This window comes from Ananas comosus, linkage group 2 (assembly GCF_001540865.1).
Source record: "Ananas comosus cultivar F153 linkage group 2, ASM154086v1, whole genome shotgun sequence".
Lineage (NCBI taxonomy): Eukaryota > Viridiplantae > Streptophyta > Magnoliopsida > Poales > Bromeliaceae > Ananas > Ananas comosus.
This window is the reverse complement of record NC_033622.1, coordinates 12685782-12701372: the sequence shown is the minus strand read 5'-3', so window position 1 is coordinate 12701372 and position 15591 is coordinate 12685782. Positions and strand designations below refer to the sequence as shown.

The following is a 15591-nucleotide window of genomic DNA, read 5'->3' as shown; positions in this document are numbered from 1 at the left end:
CTAGCTAATTTCGTTTGTCTATTTTTACGATCAAATGAGTTCAGACGCTAATAAATTAGTGTGTTTTTCTTTATTTTGAAGATAGTGAAATTAAAAGTAAGACATAGAATGTAAGGCTAAGGAGCACGTTGTATATTTGCTAATAATCTCTAGTGAAATTTTCATATTACGTTCGGGAAGAACAATAGATGAATCATTTTTCTCTCAAAAAAAAAAGAAAGAGATATATATAGTCGAATCATCAAGAACTATACTGGGTGCAGCCTGGTATAGTAATTAGTTTTTATTTGTAATTATCGACTACCCAAAATAAAAAGCTTAGGATCCTTATACAAAGAAAAAAATTCTTTGTTTATATTTGTTTACGTCGAATTAATAACTGTTTAAATCGTGTAATCTTCAACTATGGAGATTGGTAGTAGATTCAAAGCAATTTGATTATAATTTAATTTGTGATTGTCATAAGTAGAAGGTTCATATTCTACGGTCATTGATAAATAATTTGTTAGACAATTCTCGACATGATGTCAGCTGGGAAATAGTATTAAGAATTAATGAATTAATTATCAAGACAATTGGGTGGATGAAATACAAAAATCCCTTTTCGTGTTTTTTTTTTTTTTTGAGAGATAGGTAGCACGCTACCCGCTTCGTTTATTTTATTTAAACATAAACTTAGCTAAAAATATGAATCAACTAGGATTCGAATTTCAAATCTCGGGTATCAACCACCAAGTTCTTTGTCACTTGCTCTAGAAACGGTCAGTAATCCCTTTTCATGTTGAAAGTAGGATCAAGCTAGCCGTATCAACAAATCCCTCTCGCTCTTTCTAGATCTTCTCTTGTACGATTTATGAGTAGTACCATATACAAATACCGTTACTTAGACGAACACTTGATCTAAACTCAGCTCTTCAACAATAATAATTCTCATCAAGATCAGCTAATTTGGTGCCGTTTTGGACATTTCAACTTACTCTGATCTGATAGTTGTTTAGCAATTAGAATATATTAATCCTAAACACCGAAATAAGCTTCTAAAATAAAAGATTAAAAGTTTAATTTAAATCTCTCAGCTATTTTATATTTTTTAGGATACAAGGTTTGGTCTCTTACAATCTAGCCCTCCTAACCTAAAATTCAAGTTTATGATCCTCCACACCGACCGTCCCTACAGCAAGTGGCAAAGGGTTTGTTGGTTGGTACGCGAGGTCCCAAGTTCGAATCCTATTTGATTTATATTTCTAGCTAAATTTATTTATAAATAAAATAAAATAAAGCGGAAAACATACTATCTATCTCATATTAAATTTTAGATTAAGTATGAATTACTATCTCTAACATTAATTTGTAAATTTTTTTTTTTTGAGAGATAGATAGTATGTTTTCCGCTTTATTTTATTTTATTTAGAAATAAACTTAGCTGAAAATGTGAATCAACTAGGATTCGAACTCGGGACCTCAGGTATCAACCATCAAGTCCTTTATCACTTGCGTTAGGAACGGTCAGTTAATTTGTAAAATTCTAATCCTAGTTCCGTTGTAGGCCTAACATAGTAACACCACTCCTTATCCACACACACACACACACACACACACACACACACAAACTGCAGTTGCGCGCGAACGAAACATTGGTTTCGCGGGCTTTTTGAGATCATTCGCGCGCCATTTCCGAAAAAGGAAAACCGTTTTGTTCAGCCAAAGCAGGAACATCATGACGTGCGCACCAACTCCCNTAATAAATGCCCAGAAATCAAAACTCTCCACCGCCCATTCAATGACCTACCAAACCCATTAACATCTTCCCAAGAAGAACTGATAACATAAACTTATCACCCCCATACAAAACACCCACTAAAATTATTATTATAAATTATGAAAACGAAATTATATTATCGATGTCTCTGGAGCAACTAGAGAGAGAGAGATCCCTATTTCGCAACTTTGGGTCCACAACCCCACCACAAACTTATTTACATCAACAAGCCAAAAGTAATTCACTATATATAGATATACAATATAAATAGATATTAGGATATTAAGACACCTCATTGTACTTACCCGTAGCCTTTCTTTTTGCCTCCCCCCATTAATAGCGTCCGAGTGTGCGTGGTCGAGTCACTTATTATTTGAATTCAATAAGTAGCCGCTTCTCCTGAGAGGACAAAAGCCGCCATTGGACTTCGGGCGACAAAAGCTTCCAATTAGGGTTTCATTTCCAGAGAGAGCGAGAGGGGGGGAGGGGGAGAGAGAGGGGACAATGGACAGTGGTGAGGCGGAGGAGGCGGCGGCGGCGGCGGCGGCGGAGCCGAGATGCTACATGGATGTGAGCATAGGGGGGGAGATGGAGGGGAGGATCGTGGTGGAGCTGTACGCGTCGGTGGTTCCGAGGACCGCGGAGAACTTCAGGGCGCTGTGCATCGGGGAGAAGGGCGTTGGACCAAACACCGGGGTCCCTCTTCACTACAAGGTAACTCCAACGAGTTCTCGCACCCCAACGCGTTTCTCCCTTTTGCCATGCCGTGGGGTCGGAAAGGGCGGATCTTGGGGGGGGGGTTTGTGAGGGGCATCGGTGTCTTTTTGGTCTGTTCGATTTGATTTTGGTGGTGTTCGTTCGCGCTAGAGTTGTCGGTGGGGGAATTTAAGAATGCTCAAAAATTGCGTTTTCTTTGGTTCTCTTTCTTTTTTTTATGCTTCCTTTTCCTTTTTATTTTTTCTTCTTCTTTAAGAGAAATTTCATCAAGAATAAGAACTTTGGTGATCCTGTCGACCCTTTTGCATGGTGTACGTACATTGCATGTTGAAACAAAATTGGGAAATATAGAACGGATTAGGTGAATTGCCATATGGGTAGAAAGATAGAGTTTTGCTTCACTGCAAAGGTGATACCTTTCATGGTGGTGAAAGATAGAGTTTTGCTTCATTGCAAATGTGATACCTTTCATGGCGGTGAAGTTATAAAAACGGAAAGATGAAAACTTTATACTTCTTTGATCAACTGTTTGGTGTCTATGGTAGAATTGGCATTTTTTTTTTTTATAGTTTTTGGAGAGAAAGAATTGACAGATTTTTGGAGGAAGTGTACAGCAAGAAAATCGACGAAATAATCATCTGAACAGCAGTATGCTCTTCTTGATGTCTGCCACTAATGACCTTTTGGACTTTTGATACTACATTTTTCTATTAAGATGTCATGATTTAGGGGACCCAATCAAGCAACTTCTGGGTTGGAGAAAGAGAGTTGAAATGGTGGGTGAGGACAAAGAGACCACTTTGAGGAATCTTGTTACAAGTTGATCAAACAGGACCTTTCGCAGATGTAGCAGATGAGCTTGAGTGATACCTTGATTTTAACGTGGCATGGTTTGATGCGCCTCATAGAAACAGTATGGAGATGGTTGATTGTTATACTTTTGTTTGAGATTTTCGTGTTGTTTGGCTTATATTTCTCTGGAGAACAAATAATTAAGATGAAGATATTGTGTTGTGTCTGCATTGCTATTGCTCTAAAATACGGTAAAGAAGTACATTAGTTTGTGTTAATTAGAATTTGCCACAGCCTTGAGTTTTCAAAGTATAGCAGCGCTTTTAGTTGATTACAGGGCATCACATCTTTTACCCATGGAATGGTGATGTGCATTTTATTTCGATATGGCTTGGATCCTTTTTTTTTTTTTTGGTTACTTGGACTCTAAATCTCTGATCTCTGATTATTCATTCAGTTTTTTTGTTCTTTTGGCAGTTTGATTGTATACCAAAGCTCATGCCTTTGATTTGTGATAATACATTTGACCGTTTCAGGGCACACGTTTTCATCGTGTTATCAAAGGCTTTATGGTACAAGGCGGAGACATATCTGCGGGTGATGGAACAGGAGGAGAATCTATATACGGACTAAATTTTGAGGATGAGAATTTTGTGCTGAAACATGAAAGGAAAGGGATGCTATCGATGGCCAATGCAGGCCCTAACACTAATGGATCTCAGTTCTTTATTACTACCACTAGAACCTCTCATTTAGATGGAAAGCATGTTGTTTTTGGGAAGGTTCTCAAGGGAATGGGAGTGGTCCGCTCGATCGAACATGCTTCTGTTGGGGATGGTGATCGTCCCACTGTTGATGTTATAATTGCTGATTGTGGAGAGCTGCCAGAGGGGGCAGATGATGGAGTTTCGAATTTCTTCAAAGATGGTGACATGTTTCCTGATTGGCCGACTGACCTTGATGATAAGCCCAATGAGCTCTCTTGGTGGATCAGTGCTGTGGAGTCTGCAAAAGCTTTCGGAAATGATAATTTCAAGGTTGATCTTGTTGTTTTCCGTTTATTCATCTACTACTTTACTGTTTCATTTCCCTTTTTTTTCAGAAAAATTTAAGAGTGATCTGACCACTAGCTCTAAATTTCTTCCATAGATAATGCAATTTTGTTGATTACGTTACTCGTTTTAAATTCATATCTTGATTCCATGCAGAAACAGGATTATAAAATGGCTTTGAGGAAGTACAGGAAAGCCTTGCGTTACTTGGATGTTTGCTGGGAAAAAGAAGAGATTGATGAAGGCAATATTTCATTTCCTTCAATCTTTTGCTTTGGTCATTATATTTATGTATACCAAATAAAGAAATTTATTTTCTCTAATGTCTTGTGGTAGTGCAGAGAAGAGCTCATTGTTGCGCAAGACCAAGTCAATCATACTCACAAATAGTTCTGTAAGATTTCCTCTCGACAATAATTCGTTGGAGAGTATAAAGTAGCAATGCTAGGGTCAATGCTTAAGCTTCTTTTTGATGCGTCCATCTGCAAGTTTACTTAAGCTCTTCTGATAAGCTAGGTAGATGCCTATATCCGTCCATGAAGCTTTTAACGAAGTTGAGTGCCGTGGTCATACTGTTCAAATGCATCATTCAACTATTTGAGTCAAATATTTGTTTCCTCACTATATCTGTGGAAAGTAATTGTATACTAATCAGACTACAATCTGTCAATGGGGTTTTATGATAGATTATATGTACTTCTGCTTGTCAATCTTTCGTAGTTATATAAATCTTTTATGCTACAGGCTTGCAAGTTGAAATTAGGAGATCTGAATGGTGCCTTATTAGATGCTGACTTTGCATTGCGGGAAAGGGAGGGTAATGCCAAAGCTTTTTTCCGCCAAGGTCAGGTTAGTGTCTGTTTTCCCATGTTTTTTTTTACTATTTTTTAATATTGGAAAAATTAGAAGTACATTGACAATCTGAGTCGGTATTTTTGTCTGAGTTCAAAACTTTACAATTGTTTGAGCTACAGTAAATTTATTTCCTGTTAGTTGTTTCATCATGATTNTGGTTATTGTGCAATCCATATTTTTCTTAATCATCTTCTTTTGATCTAATCAGGCATTCATGGCACTAAATGATGTTGATGCCGCAGTCGAGAGCTTTAAGAATGCATTGGAGTTAGAGCCGAATGATGGTTTATTTCTACTCTCTGTTTCATTGATATCACTGCAGTATTCTGTCCAATTGAGCTGCTGTCAACTTGTTAACATTTTCCCTTTTTCCTTAGGTGGCATAAAGAAAGAGCTTGCTGCTGCAAAGAAAAAGGTTAATCAGTGAATTTCAATAAAAGGCAAAATTTAGGCAAAATTTAACTATACGGATTATTCAGGAACTTCCTACTACTTGCGTCTTAAGATATTGCTCAAACTGTATTACAGATTGCTGATAGACGAGATCGAGAGCGAAAGGCTTATTCGAGAATGTTCCAAGCCTCAGCAAAATCAGATGCGAACAATGATGTAATGCTTTTACATGATTTAAAGAACTTATTACATATCTAATCGTTGTTTCTCTACCGCTGTTTTTTTACTCCTAATGGCCTTTATGTTGTTGTCCCTTCGATTTGCAGGATGACAACTGCTGAGCTTTATAGGTCAGTCGATTTTTTAAATGAATCTCCTGGATGTTTGCATTGACAAACCTAGCAGTTCCTCAAGTAGAATGGAAGGTTCATGTACTTACCATGATAGCCTCTTTCTCTATCTTTTGCTAAATTGTCAGGTCATATGACTCTATTTCATTCTTAGCATTTGCAGGTTGATAATGGAGTGTGAGACTCAGGAAGAGAATTCCAAAACCCATTGGTGCGGACCTATGTGATAGAAATGCTCGACATCATCTTTTTCTCCTTCAGTAGTAGTTAGTTGCACACTAGGATTTTGCGGTAATTGGCTGTTTCATCGTGAAAGTACTGTACAAAACATTAAATTAGGATCACTGAGTGATCTTTCTTACTTTAAACAAATAGACGGTCGCTTCTTAATAACTTGAATATCCTTTGCTCCTTTTCTTTTTTTATTTTTTATTTTATGATCTCATGGTGATTCATTTCCTCTCTTTGCTGTTTTTCTGCTTCATGATTAATTGCTTCTGTGTTCTTTCTTTCTTTTTCTGATATTTCATGTTTTCTGCATTAACTAAGCCCTTGGACACATTGCTGATACGTTGCTGGGTTTTGTTGGCATTATCTAATCACACCACATCTGTGGCTACATTTCGTATTACGCACTCTTGATTTTCTTCGCAAGGTTAGTTTTTCCTAGCTGCCCATGTTTATGTTGGACTAGTCATCTATCTTCTTCGAGGAAGAAATTTCTTATTTGTGGTCATATAACTTAATTTCCACAGTAATTTCTGTTTAATTTTCAACTTTTCTTTTGGCTGGGTCTGTTTCATCATGTGGTTGAAATATGTTTCTGAGTTTTAAGTCTCATTTTAGTTGGGTGAAAAAAGGACGAACCGAACACGCCCTTAATTTTTATGCAAGAGGTTGAACTCAACACACTTTGTGCAGTATAGTGGTGCTTGTGCTGTAAGGATATATAGGAAATATTTGTGGGTTACAGTGCTTCAATAGAAGCACCATTTGGAAGTTCAAAGACTTGCTTGCACATAATGAGAAAAATAATGATATAAATGAAAACGAAAAACTAAAAACAAATAAAAGGGCCGTGAAGGGACTAATTAGCAGAGCAATCAGGCTGAAAGAAAGCCAATCCAAAAATACTATAGTCGGCAAACGCAGCTACTTCGGCAGCGACTTCTTCATGAATCAGGCTACACTTTCAACAGTATTCGGCGGCGTGATATATTTCGTCACCGACTCCTTTGTGAAGTCGGATATTCTCGATGTTTCGTCGCCGAGTTTATGTTGATAATTATAATATCCAACCGTTTTAATGGATTCGCGGATTGAGCAGGGATCACCCCACACCTCCTTCCCCGTTCCCTTCTCCACCGACGTCTCTCTCTCTCTCTCTCTCCACTCCGAGCGCGCCTCGAGGTTCAATCCAAAGAGCAAGAGCAGTGTTGAAGATGAGCGCGTTCGGAGGTGATAGCTGGGCGAGGGAGGCGCAGAATCGGAAGCGGAGGGTGGACGATCTCATTCTCTCATCAGCATCTTCTGCTTCATCTTCTTCAACCGCCTCTTCCTCATCTTTCAAGAAGCTCTCCAATGGCAAGTACGCTTGCCTCGTTTGCCCTAACAACCCCATCCTCGACTCCCCTCTCATGCTCTCTGTAAGTCCATCTTCTTCTTACTCCCTATTTTGATGATCGATCGCTTAATTCTTTTGAACTTTATCAGGTTGTTTCATTAGACGAGCATTTTAAGTAGCGATTCGCAGATGAGAGACGTACCTAAGAGAGATCGATGAAGTGAATTTTAGGTTAATGGTACTTCCAGGTTGATGCCATAGAATGCTGGTTGATCATGGTCCATTGATGTTCGCAATCTCTTTGTTTATATAGAGTTGCTTCATAACAAAAAAGATGATGTTGGAAACTAATCAATAATAATGAGATCAGAGAAGTAATTCATTTCAATATGCTGCACTTCCAAGCACAAGTTTACTTATTTTGGTTGAGATATAATATTATGATTATTTTTACCATGTTGAGTTTTCGGATACTACATCCTATACAATAAAAAAAGATGAGATTTGATATCAAGAGATTTTGATTTGTTTTGATTTTATTTTGGTCTAAAAAATAATGTGATTTAGGAGCCTTATTAATCAATAAGTGATTACCGTGCAGTCCTATTGTCTGTTTAGAAATGCTTTTCATAAGCTAAATCACAAAGAAACAGGAAACTCTAAGCAATGCTTTCTTGTGCATTTAGTTGTGTGTTCTTTTTGTAATTAAACATATTGCTGTAAGTCATTCCACAACAATCAGTCAATAGTATTTCTGATTACTGTAGCTTGACAGATGCACAGGAAGGGGTCTCGCCACATTGCCGCAGAATCTAGACTGAGGGAAAAGGAATTAGCGACGCAGGCAGAGTTAAACAAGAGAATAGCGTTGTCTTCAGATTCTAATGTCCTCGCAAGCATTGGTAGCTCTACTACTCATGCGAAGTGCAATGGTAACCAAGATAAACCATTAATTGAACAGACACGGGGGTCTATTTTAGAAGCACAATCAAGCAAATTCAATGATCTCAATGCCAGAAATGACCGGTCTAATTCCAGAACAAGAAGATATATTTCCACAAATGATTTAAAACTGCACAATTCTTGTAATTCAGTAGAGGAACAATCTGTACACACTGGGCTTGACAAGTCTAATAGCTCTGACAGAGAGCTTTTTGCGGGAACTGAAGCTCATTCTAAGATGCTTGTGGACTGGAATGCACAACTCCAAAAGCGGCAGGAAAAAGAGCTCAAGCTTACCACTGCTGGTTGGAAGCGCGATTGCCATGGAAAGTGGTATAGAGATGAAAATGTGAGTTGCTCTTTTGGCTTGTTTGGCAAAATTTTCTCAAGAGTAAAATTGTCGACTACCAATGAGAAATTCATAGGCCATAGGTTTTGCTAAATAATTACTTCTCCCGGTTATAATCCTATATATATGTACTTGTATAAAAAAAATGCTGTTTTGCCACCAATGAAATCTACGAAAACTGGTGGACTATGTAGGAAAGGCATAAGATGGCAATGCTGTGCTTCAAGGGCATACTTGTATGTAATCTTGAATTTCCAACGTACTCACCCACCGTTGGCTTTTTCTTGTTTTTCCTTCTTCTGTAGAATCCTTGTTCCATGTACCTTTAGCCGCTTTCCATGCTTCATTCACCGGCACATGCCTTTTTTTTCATTTCCTTGTAATGTATTTAGTTTTACTCGGACTCTCTGACAACTGTTTTCATTGTCTTTGCTTGGAATACTGTTCAATTATGTCTTTGGGATTGATTTAATTTATATGATCTAATCAGACAAATTAATTAATAATGACAGGCTGAATTTGATTCAGATGAGGAAGACCCAAATGTTTGCCTTAGTTGAGAAGATGCTTTAAGCATGTACCATCATGGCTGTTCGAGTCCATGGAATTGACATCCTTCCCTTTCAACAATTTGGCAGGTGAAACCTTTTATTTGGTTAATTTCACCTTTGTGTTGGTAAACAAGATTCCAGTGCATAATATATTATGAATTCATGGATAAACCATCACTCATAAAATTTTGAAATGCATAGAACTGTGTGTATAGAATATTTAGTTCTATTTTTTTTGTCTAGTTGCGTACACCCATTTGTTTTTTGACATAACAGATGTTGTTCAATCTATCTGTTACTCACACAAATTTCGTGAATGATCCCATCAGAGTTTTTGATTGTTGTTCTACTTTGCAAATGGAAGTTGCGATACTAGGCTTGGTCTAATGGGCTAACGAAATGGCTATCTGTAGGAAGAATCTGCTGAATGGAATAGTTTATAATGATTTTTCTTGCATGGCAAGCAGGCTCTAGTTCCTGTATGCAATGACTTGGAGACAAATTATGGGCCAGGCCTATCTTTGGGAAGGTAAGGTTTTATATAATATATACCTGTATCATCCAAACAAGTAAAGGCCAACCCAAAAACAGCCTTCATTTGCGTCAGAACTCAGATTCTGCTACGTGATGTTTTCCAAGAGCTCAGCTTCTACCCTAAGGTCTTCCCTAAGGTTAGGAGGGAGAGGAGAAAAAAAAGTGTTTGCCCAAATTGCCATTCCTTAAGCATCCCTCTATAATCTCTTGTTATGTACTTTAACCCCCGGAAGCAAGCTTCCCACTTGAAAATTCTGTCATTAATCCATTTCTTGCTTCCTGGTACTTCCTGTGAAATTACATTCGATTGGCTCGATGCCCCCTTCCACCCCTCCTCCTATCCGGGAATAGCACTCACCCTCAGTTCTCCTCCAAACTTTCGGTTGACTCTTTCTTCTTCCATAAACTCCACCATGAATCATGCTACAGTTTAATTGTTGCATATTATTGAGAAGCCCGGGTTGCTTTCTTCTTTTTTTCAGCTTTAGTGTAATTTGCACTGGATAAAGATCCACCAATGGAAGGGCTAACACTTTTTTCTTTGTGAATACAATTTGTTTAAGAGGTATCAAGATTGGTAAAACGTCGTTTTCTTTGCTAATCACACATACTAGTGCTAGTCATACTCTTATACAAGTCAAATCCTCTACTTTTCAGGGTGGCGTCTAGATGTCAGATGATTTCTTGAGTTTTATATTGCACATGGAACCTTGAAAAGCAATATATATATATATATATATATATATATATATATATATAGAGTCCGGCTATTATACTCTTATGAGTTTAGTCTCCTTTGTATTCATAAGTTTTTGGCCTTTAGATCAACTCCTTTGATCATTTCCACCCGTTAGATCATACTATTCAACCAACCACCACTCAACTCTAAGGGACTACTATTAACCTAACTGGGGAGCACTATCATCCTAACCGCACATCTCTTCATCCAATGGTCGTAAACTTTTGAGTACAAAGGGGGCTGTACTCATAAGAGTGTAGTAGCCCTAGCCTATATATATATATATATATATATATATTGACATTGTAAATGCAGGTTTTATAATCAATGACTGGAGATATACATATGGCCAACCAAGCAGCTGGGAAAAAAAAAGGGGGACGTGGAAGGATCCTTACTGGTGATGACAACTAGGGAGACGTACAAGAAATTCATTGCTTCAAGCATTGACTAATTATCCAGAAAAATCAGATATTCTCATGCGCGCAAGTTAGACGCTGTGGGTTAATTATTTGACTGAGTTGACGTAGATTGTGGACTTCAACACAACGCAGATTATGATCAAGGCAAACTTGCTCATCCTCAAAAATCTCTATCTTTTTTTTTAATCTTTACATTTTTAAATTCCCCCTCCTCAAAACTTACTTGTCTTCAATTGACCTTTCGCTGTGATTTCAAGTCACAGAAAAATAATAATGCATAGGATTGAATGAGAGACATGTAATTTGCCAATCGTCATGTTCATTTGATAAATTTAGAGTGTGACTAATTTACTAGATCTAATGGAAATAAATAATAGAATTAAAACTCCAATTACCAATGCAAAGCATATATTAATATTTTATACTGTGGTCTTCGGCATAAATTATACGTATATGATGTCTGAAACCACACACTATGATGCATGTGTCTTGAATGCTGTGCAGTGTTTGACCGCCTTTTGAGGTTGAACAATTATTGTTCAATTGACAATTAAGTTAGCTCGGATCAAGCATATGTAAATATCAAATTGGATGGACTTGCTATTGGTTTGTAGTTGCCCACCTGAAACACCATGTTGAAGGAACTTTAGATCTAAGTAACATGGCTTTTGCTAGATTAACTCAAGAAACTTTTTCTTTTTCTTTTTCTTTTTCTTTCTTTTCTGTGTGTTAAAAAAAAAAAATCTCAAGTTAACAAATTGCACGAGGAAGGAGCATATATTGTATATTTAGCAAAGACAGCTCATTTATACTTCCTTTGTTAGTCAACTTCAACTATATTATTCATTTCAATATTTAAGATGATGGCTTGTTCGACTTAGCATTAGTTATATTTTCTTGTTCTCTTATTTAAATGAATAAAACTTGTAAGTTACTCAAAAAATTGTTAGTAAGAAAATTTTTAGAGTGAACAAATGTGGGCCCATTGGAACTAGCCAATATTTGAAAGGTAATCCAATCTTAATCATTTTAATTTGTTTGTCAAAGAGTGAATCATTTCTCATCCAAGTATATAGGCATTGTATTGGATTTTTGGTATTTATAGTCCCATACTATAAAGCTTGCAACATATACTCTTCTAAGGGATTATAGCTTTATTTGTATAGGATTATGGCTAGCACACAAACAGTAGTTGCAAATCCTCCACCTTGTAAGGGGAATCTGGTGACGGTCCTGAGCATTGACGGTGGTGGTGTGAGAGGAATCATTCCAGGGGTTATTCTCGCCTCCCTTGAATCGAAGCTTCAAGTAATTTACTAGCTTTCCCATAGAGCGCCTTTCAAAAACTTTCATCTCTCTCTGTTATTTTGTTTCTTCTTGCTTTATATATTTATATATTTTCCACGGCCGAATTGTGATGGTGCATGTTGGTGGTTGTAGGAGCTAGATGGAGAGAAAGCAAGGATTGCAGATTACTTTGATGTCGTTGCAGGAACAAGCACTGGAGGTCTGGTGACTGCAATGCTTACAGCTCCTGATAAGAATAAGAATAATCGTCCGCTCTTCGCAGCAAAGGATATTACCAAATTCTATATAGACAACAGTCCGAAAATATTTCCTCAAAGGTAAGCATAAAATATCAGATGAGAATGAACAATATGTCAGTTAGTATGTATGGAACGCCATGTTACATTCTAGTGACAAAAGTAGTCTAACTAGAACCATGGTAATGTAGTCTTTGTGGTCTTTTTTTCTATAAGGAGTAATGTAATCCTTGTTGTATCCAGCAATAATTTAGCCTAATTCTTGTAAAGGCATGAAAAATTAAAGCAATTTCAGCGTGTTCCTTTGAATTTATTAATGCTTGGACTAACACTACCATTTGTTACCCCAAAATTTGTCCTTTTTGGATGTTGATGTATTGATATATATACGGTATTGAAGCTTATAATCGTTAAAGCCGTCACAAGGATTCATCAATACATCAATACTATTATAGACTCTTAGTGAGAAATCTTAAGCATTTTCTTGTATATATGAAGTTTATAAGAGAGGCAATTAACATGCTGCAGGAAAGGGCTGTTTGGCTCGACGGCAAACCTGCTTCGTTTATTGACAGGCCCAAAGTACAATGGCAAGTATCTGCACTCTATAATTCGAGAATACCTTGGTGATACAAGATTACATCAAGTCCTAACCAACTTAGTCATCCCCACTTTCGATATCACATATCTCCAGCCCACCATTTTCTCCAGCTTTGAGGTATCGCTTTTTGTTAATCCTCCATGTATAGTTCAGGACTTATTTTTTTGCTTGTTTAAGCTTCTAGAGAGGTACTATTTAAAGAGTCTTTAATGGATTTTAATAATAGTTTTCATGAAAGTAAGAAATTTCAAACTAGATCTTCTCTTTTTATGTTTAGAAACTCTCTATTTTTTGATCCCCCGGCCTTCTTAGGTATCAGTAGTAGACTAGTTTTGAATGGGGCGGTTTATGGGGCTTTCTGAAAAATTCTCATTGTCACATTTTTATAAAGAACATAATTTTCTCTCGTGTTCTTGCTATTTCGGCTAATTTTGGCCTCGCTACAACCTCTGTGGAAGTGTTATCAAAATAGAAATTTCAAATTAATCGTTCATTTTAAAGATTCAGAAGCTCATTTTGGCTGTATCGCAAACACAAGTTCAAATCTTTGTTTACCAATCACCCACCTTTTTCTTTTATTGTGAGCTATTACAGGAGAAACACCGTTTTTCTTTGTCTTTTGTTTTGTTTTGTGTTGGTTTTTTTTTTTTTTTTTTCCCGTACATCTAACAATTCATATTTATTCATACTTTAACCAGTTGACCCTCAAGCCATCGAAAGACGCCCTCCTTTCCGACATCTGCATCGCCACCTCCGCAGCTCCGACGTTCCTCCCAGCCCACTACTTCGAGACCAAGGACGACAAAGGAAACATCCGAAAATTCAACCTCATTGATGGCGGCGTCGCCGCGAATAATCCGACTCTAGCAGCTATAAGCCAAGTTAATAAACAAATCTTCATGAACAATGATGATTTTAGCAAGATGAAACCCATGGATTGCAAAAAGCTTCTTGTGATCTCACTTGGAACCGGGTCAAACAAGTCGGAGGAGAAATTTACTGCGACAGATGCAGCAAAGTGGGGCATATTTGGATGGTTGTTGCAAAAAAATGCTACACCTATAGTTGATATTTTTAATCAGGCATCTGCGGATATGGTCGATATTTATTTATCTGTTCTCTTCCAAGCTCTTCATTGTGAGGAGAATTATCTCCGTATACAGGTAATAATTAGACCATTTTGATGTGATTAATTATGTATCATGCTTATTATTCAAATATTTTTACTGTTTTACGGTTTTATTGATTCACCCAGCGGTTTAAATGTTGGTTCGATCGGTTTAAGCTATCAACTGCTGCTTTAATTGTTTCTGCTTATTGTTTACTGGACAAAATTAAGGGCTAGATATCTTTTACGGGACAAAATTAAGGACTAGATCTGATTTGCTTTAATTTGTCTTTAAAGCACTGATTTGAACTAGAAATATTAAATTTCTTTTCGTGGTTTATTTCTATTTGATGCATTTTACTTCATGCAAAAAGACATACCGATTATACGATATAATAAAATAACTAAAGTTCCCGTGGTCAATGGGTAATATGTGTAAATTATAAAGTGTCCTGCTGTATACTTAATAATATAAAAGTTAAAAGAATATGCATGCATTTTTCCGAATTCATTTTTTGAAAAGATTTCTTTTTAGAAGAGAAAAAATTAATTTATTTTTAGAGTTCAGTTTAGTTAGAATAGTCTTGATAGTAGAGAAATGGTATTTGCTATTTTTTTGCCCCATTTAAAAGATAGAAAGTAGATAATAAATATTATTTCTCCATTATTTATAGCATTATAACTTTTCTCTTATTTTCATGATTGATCTATATGTTAGGATGCTAACTTGACGGGGAGTACGAACTCGGTGGATGGCTCTTCATCGGAGAACATGCAAAAGCTGGTTCAGATTGGGACGGACCTTCTGAAGAAGCCGGTGTCGAGGGTGAACCTGGAGACGGGCGTGTTCGAGGCGGTGAATGGCAAGGGCACCAACGAAGAAGCGCTCGCCGACTTTGCAAAGCGTCTCTCCGTCGAGCGGCGGCTCCGACTGCATTGAGAAGTGCAATTTATATATCGCATCCGATGAATGCATATATTTATGGGCCCGTGGCATCATGTTGATTAAATACTAAATCTGCCACATGCCTTGTGTTTTCTCATTGCATTGTGGTTACTTCTTTGTGGCGCTTGTTTGTTTTTGTGTGTGCGTTCACCAGTCGTTGCATAAAGAAAGAACATGCGATAAAGGAAATCACAGAAGGTGATGGGACCTCCCCGCGCACTCTGTGTGGTTCAATGTTATGCAATTAATGAATTCTTTTCCACTAAGGGGGCGTTTGGATCGACGAATCCGTAAATCCAACGTAACTCAATTAGCAGTGGTGTTTGAATTGTTTTGTAGTGTGATTAATTTTTTGTTGTTTATTTTGACGTAA

At 37.2% G+C, this 15591-nt stretch overlaps 2 protein-coding genes across 11 annotated transcripts; both read left to right on the top strand.

The window, feature by feature from the left end:
- LOC109729011 (peptidyl-prolyl cis-trans isomerase CYP40) lies at positions 2078 to 6350 on the top strand. 4 transcript variants are annotated; one of them, XR_002221177.1, is made up of 10 exons: positions 2078 to 2473; positions 3805 to 4305; positions 4477 to 4564; positions 4662 to 4714; positions 5065 to 5169; positions 5384 to 5459; positions 5553 to 5590; positions 5704 to 5784; positions 5895 to 5993; positions 6082 to 6350. XR_002221177.1 is itself a non-coding variant. In XM_020259634.1 (10 exons), exons 1-9 carry the CDS (start codon positions 2264 to 2266, stop codon positions 5907 to 5909), a joined length of 1167 nt encoding a protein of 388 aa, XP_020115223.1. In that variant the 5' UTR covers positions 2078 to 2263; the 3' UTR covers positions 5910 to 5918; positions 6082 to 6350. The 4 variants fall into 4 exon arrangements, 2 of the variants coding, with proteins under 2 accessions (XP_020115223.1, XP_020115214.1); XR_002221179.1 differs by having other exon boundaries at positions 6073 to 6350; XM_020259634.1 differs by having other exon boundaries at positions 5895 to 5918.
- LOC109728976 (patatin-like protein 2) lies at positions 5949 to 15591 on the top strand. Of its 7 annotated transcripts, none has more exons than XM_020259555.1 (8): positions 7219 to 7564; positions 8258 to 8773; positions 9286 to 9411; positions 12186 to 12327; positions 12460 to 12644; positions 13092 to 13281; positions 13863 to 14327; positions 14991 to 15591. In XM_020259555.1, the coding sequence occupies exons 3-8, from the start codon at positions 9359 to 9361 to the stop codon at positions 15210 to 15212; spliced, it is 1257 nt and encodes a 418-aa protein (XP_020115144.1). In that variant the 5' UTR covers positions 7219 to 7564; positions 8258 to 8773; positions 9286 to 9358; the 3' UTR covers positions 15213 to 15591. The 7 variants fall into 7 exon arrangements, with proteins under 7 accessions (XP_020115195.1, XP_020115144.1, XP_020115152.1 ...); XM_020259563.1 differs by having other exon boundaries at positions 8250 to 8773; XM_020259571.1 differs by lacking the exons at positions 7219 to 7564; positions 8258 to 8773 and adding exons at positions 9792 to 9853; positions 10913 to 11163.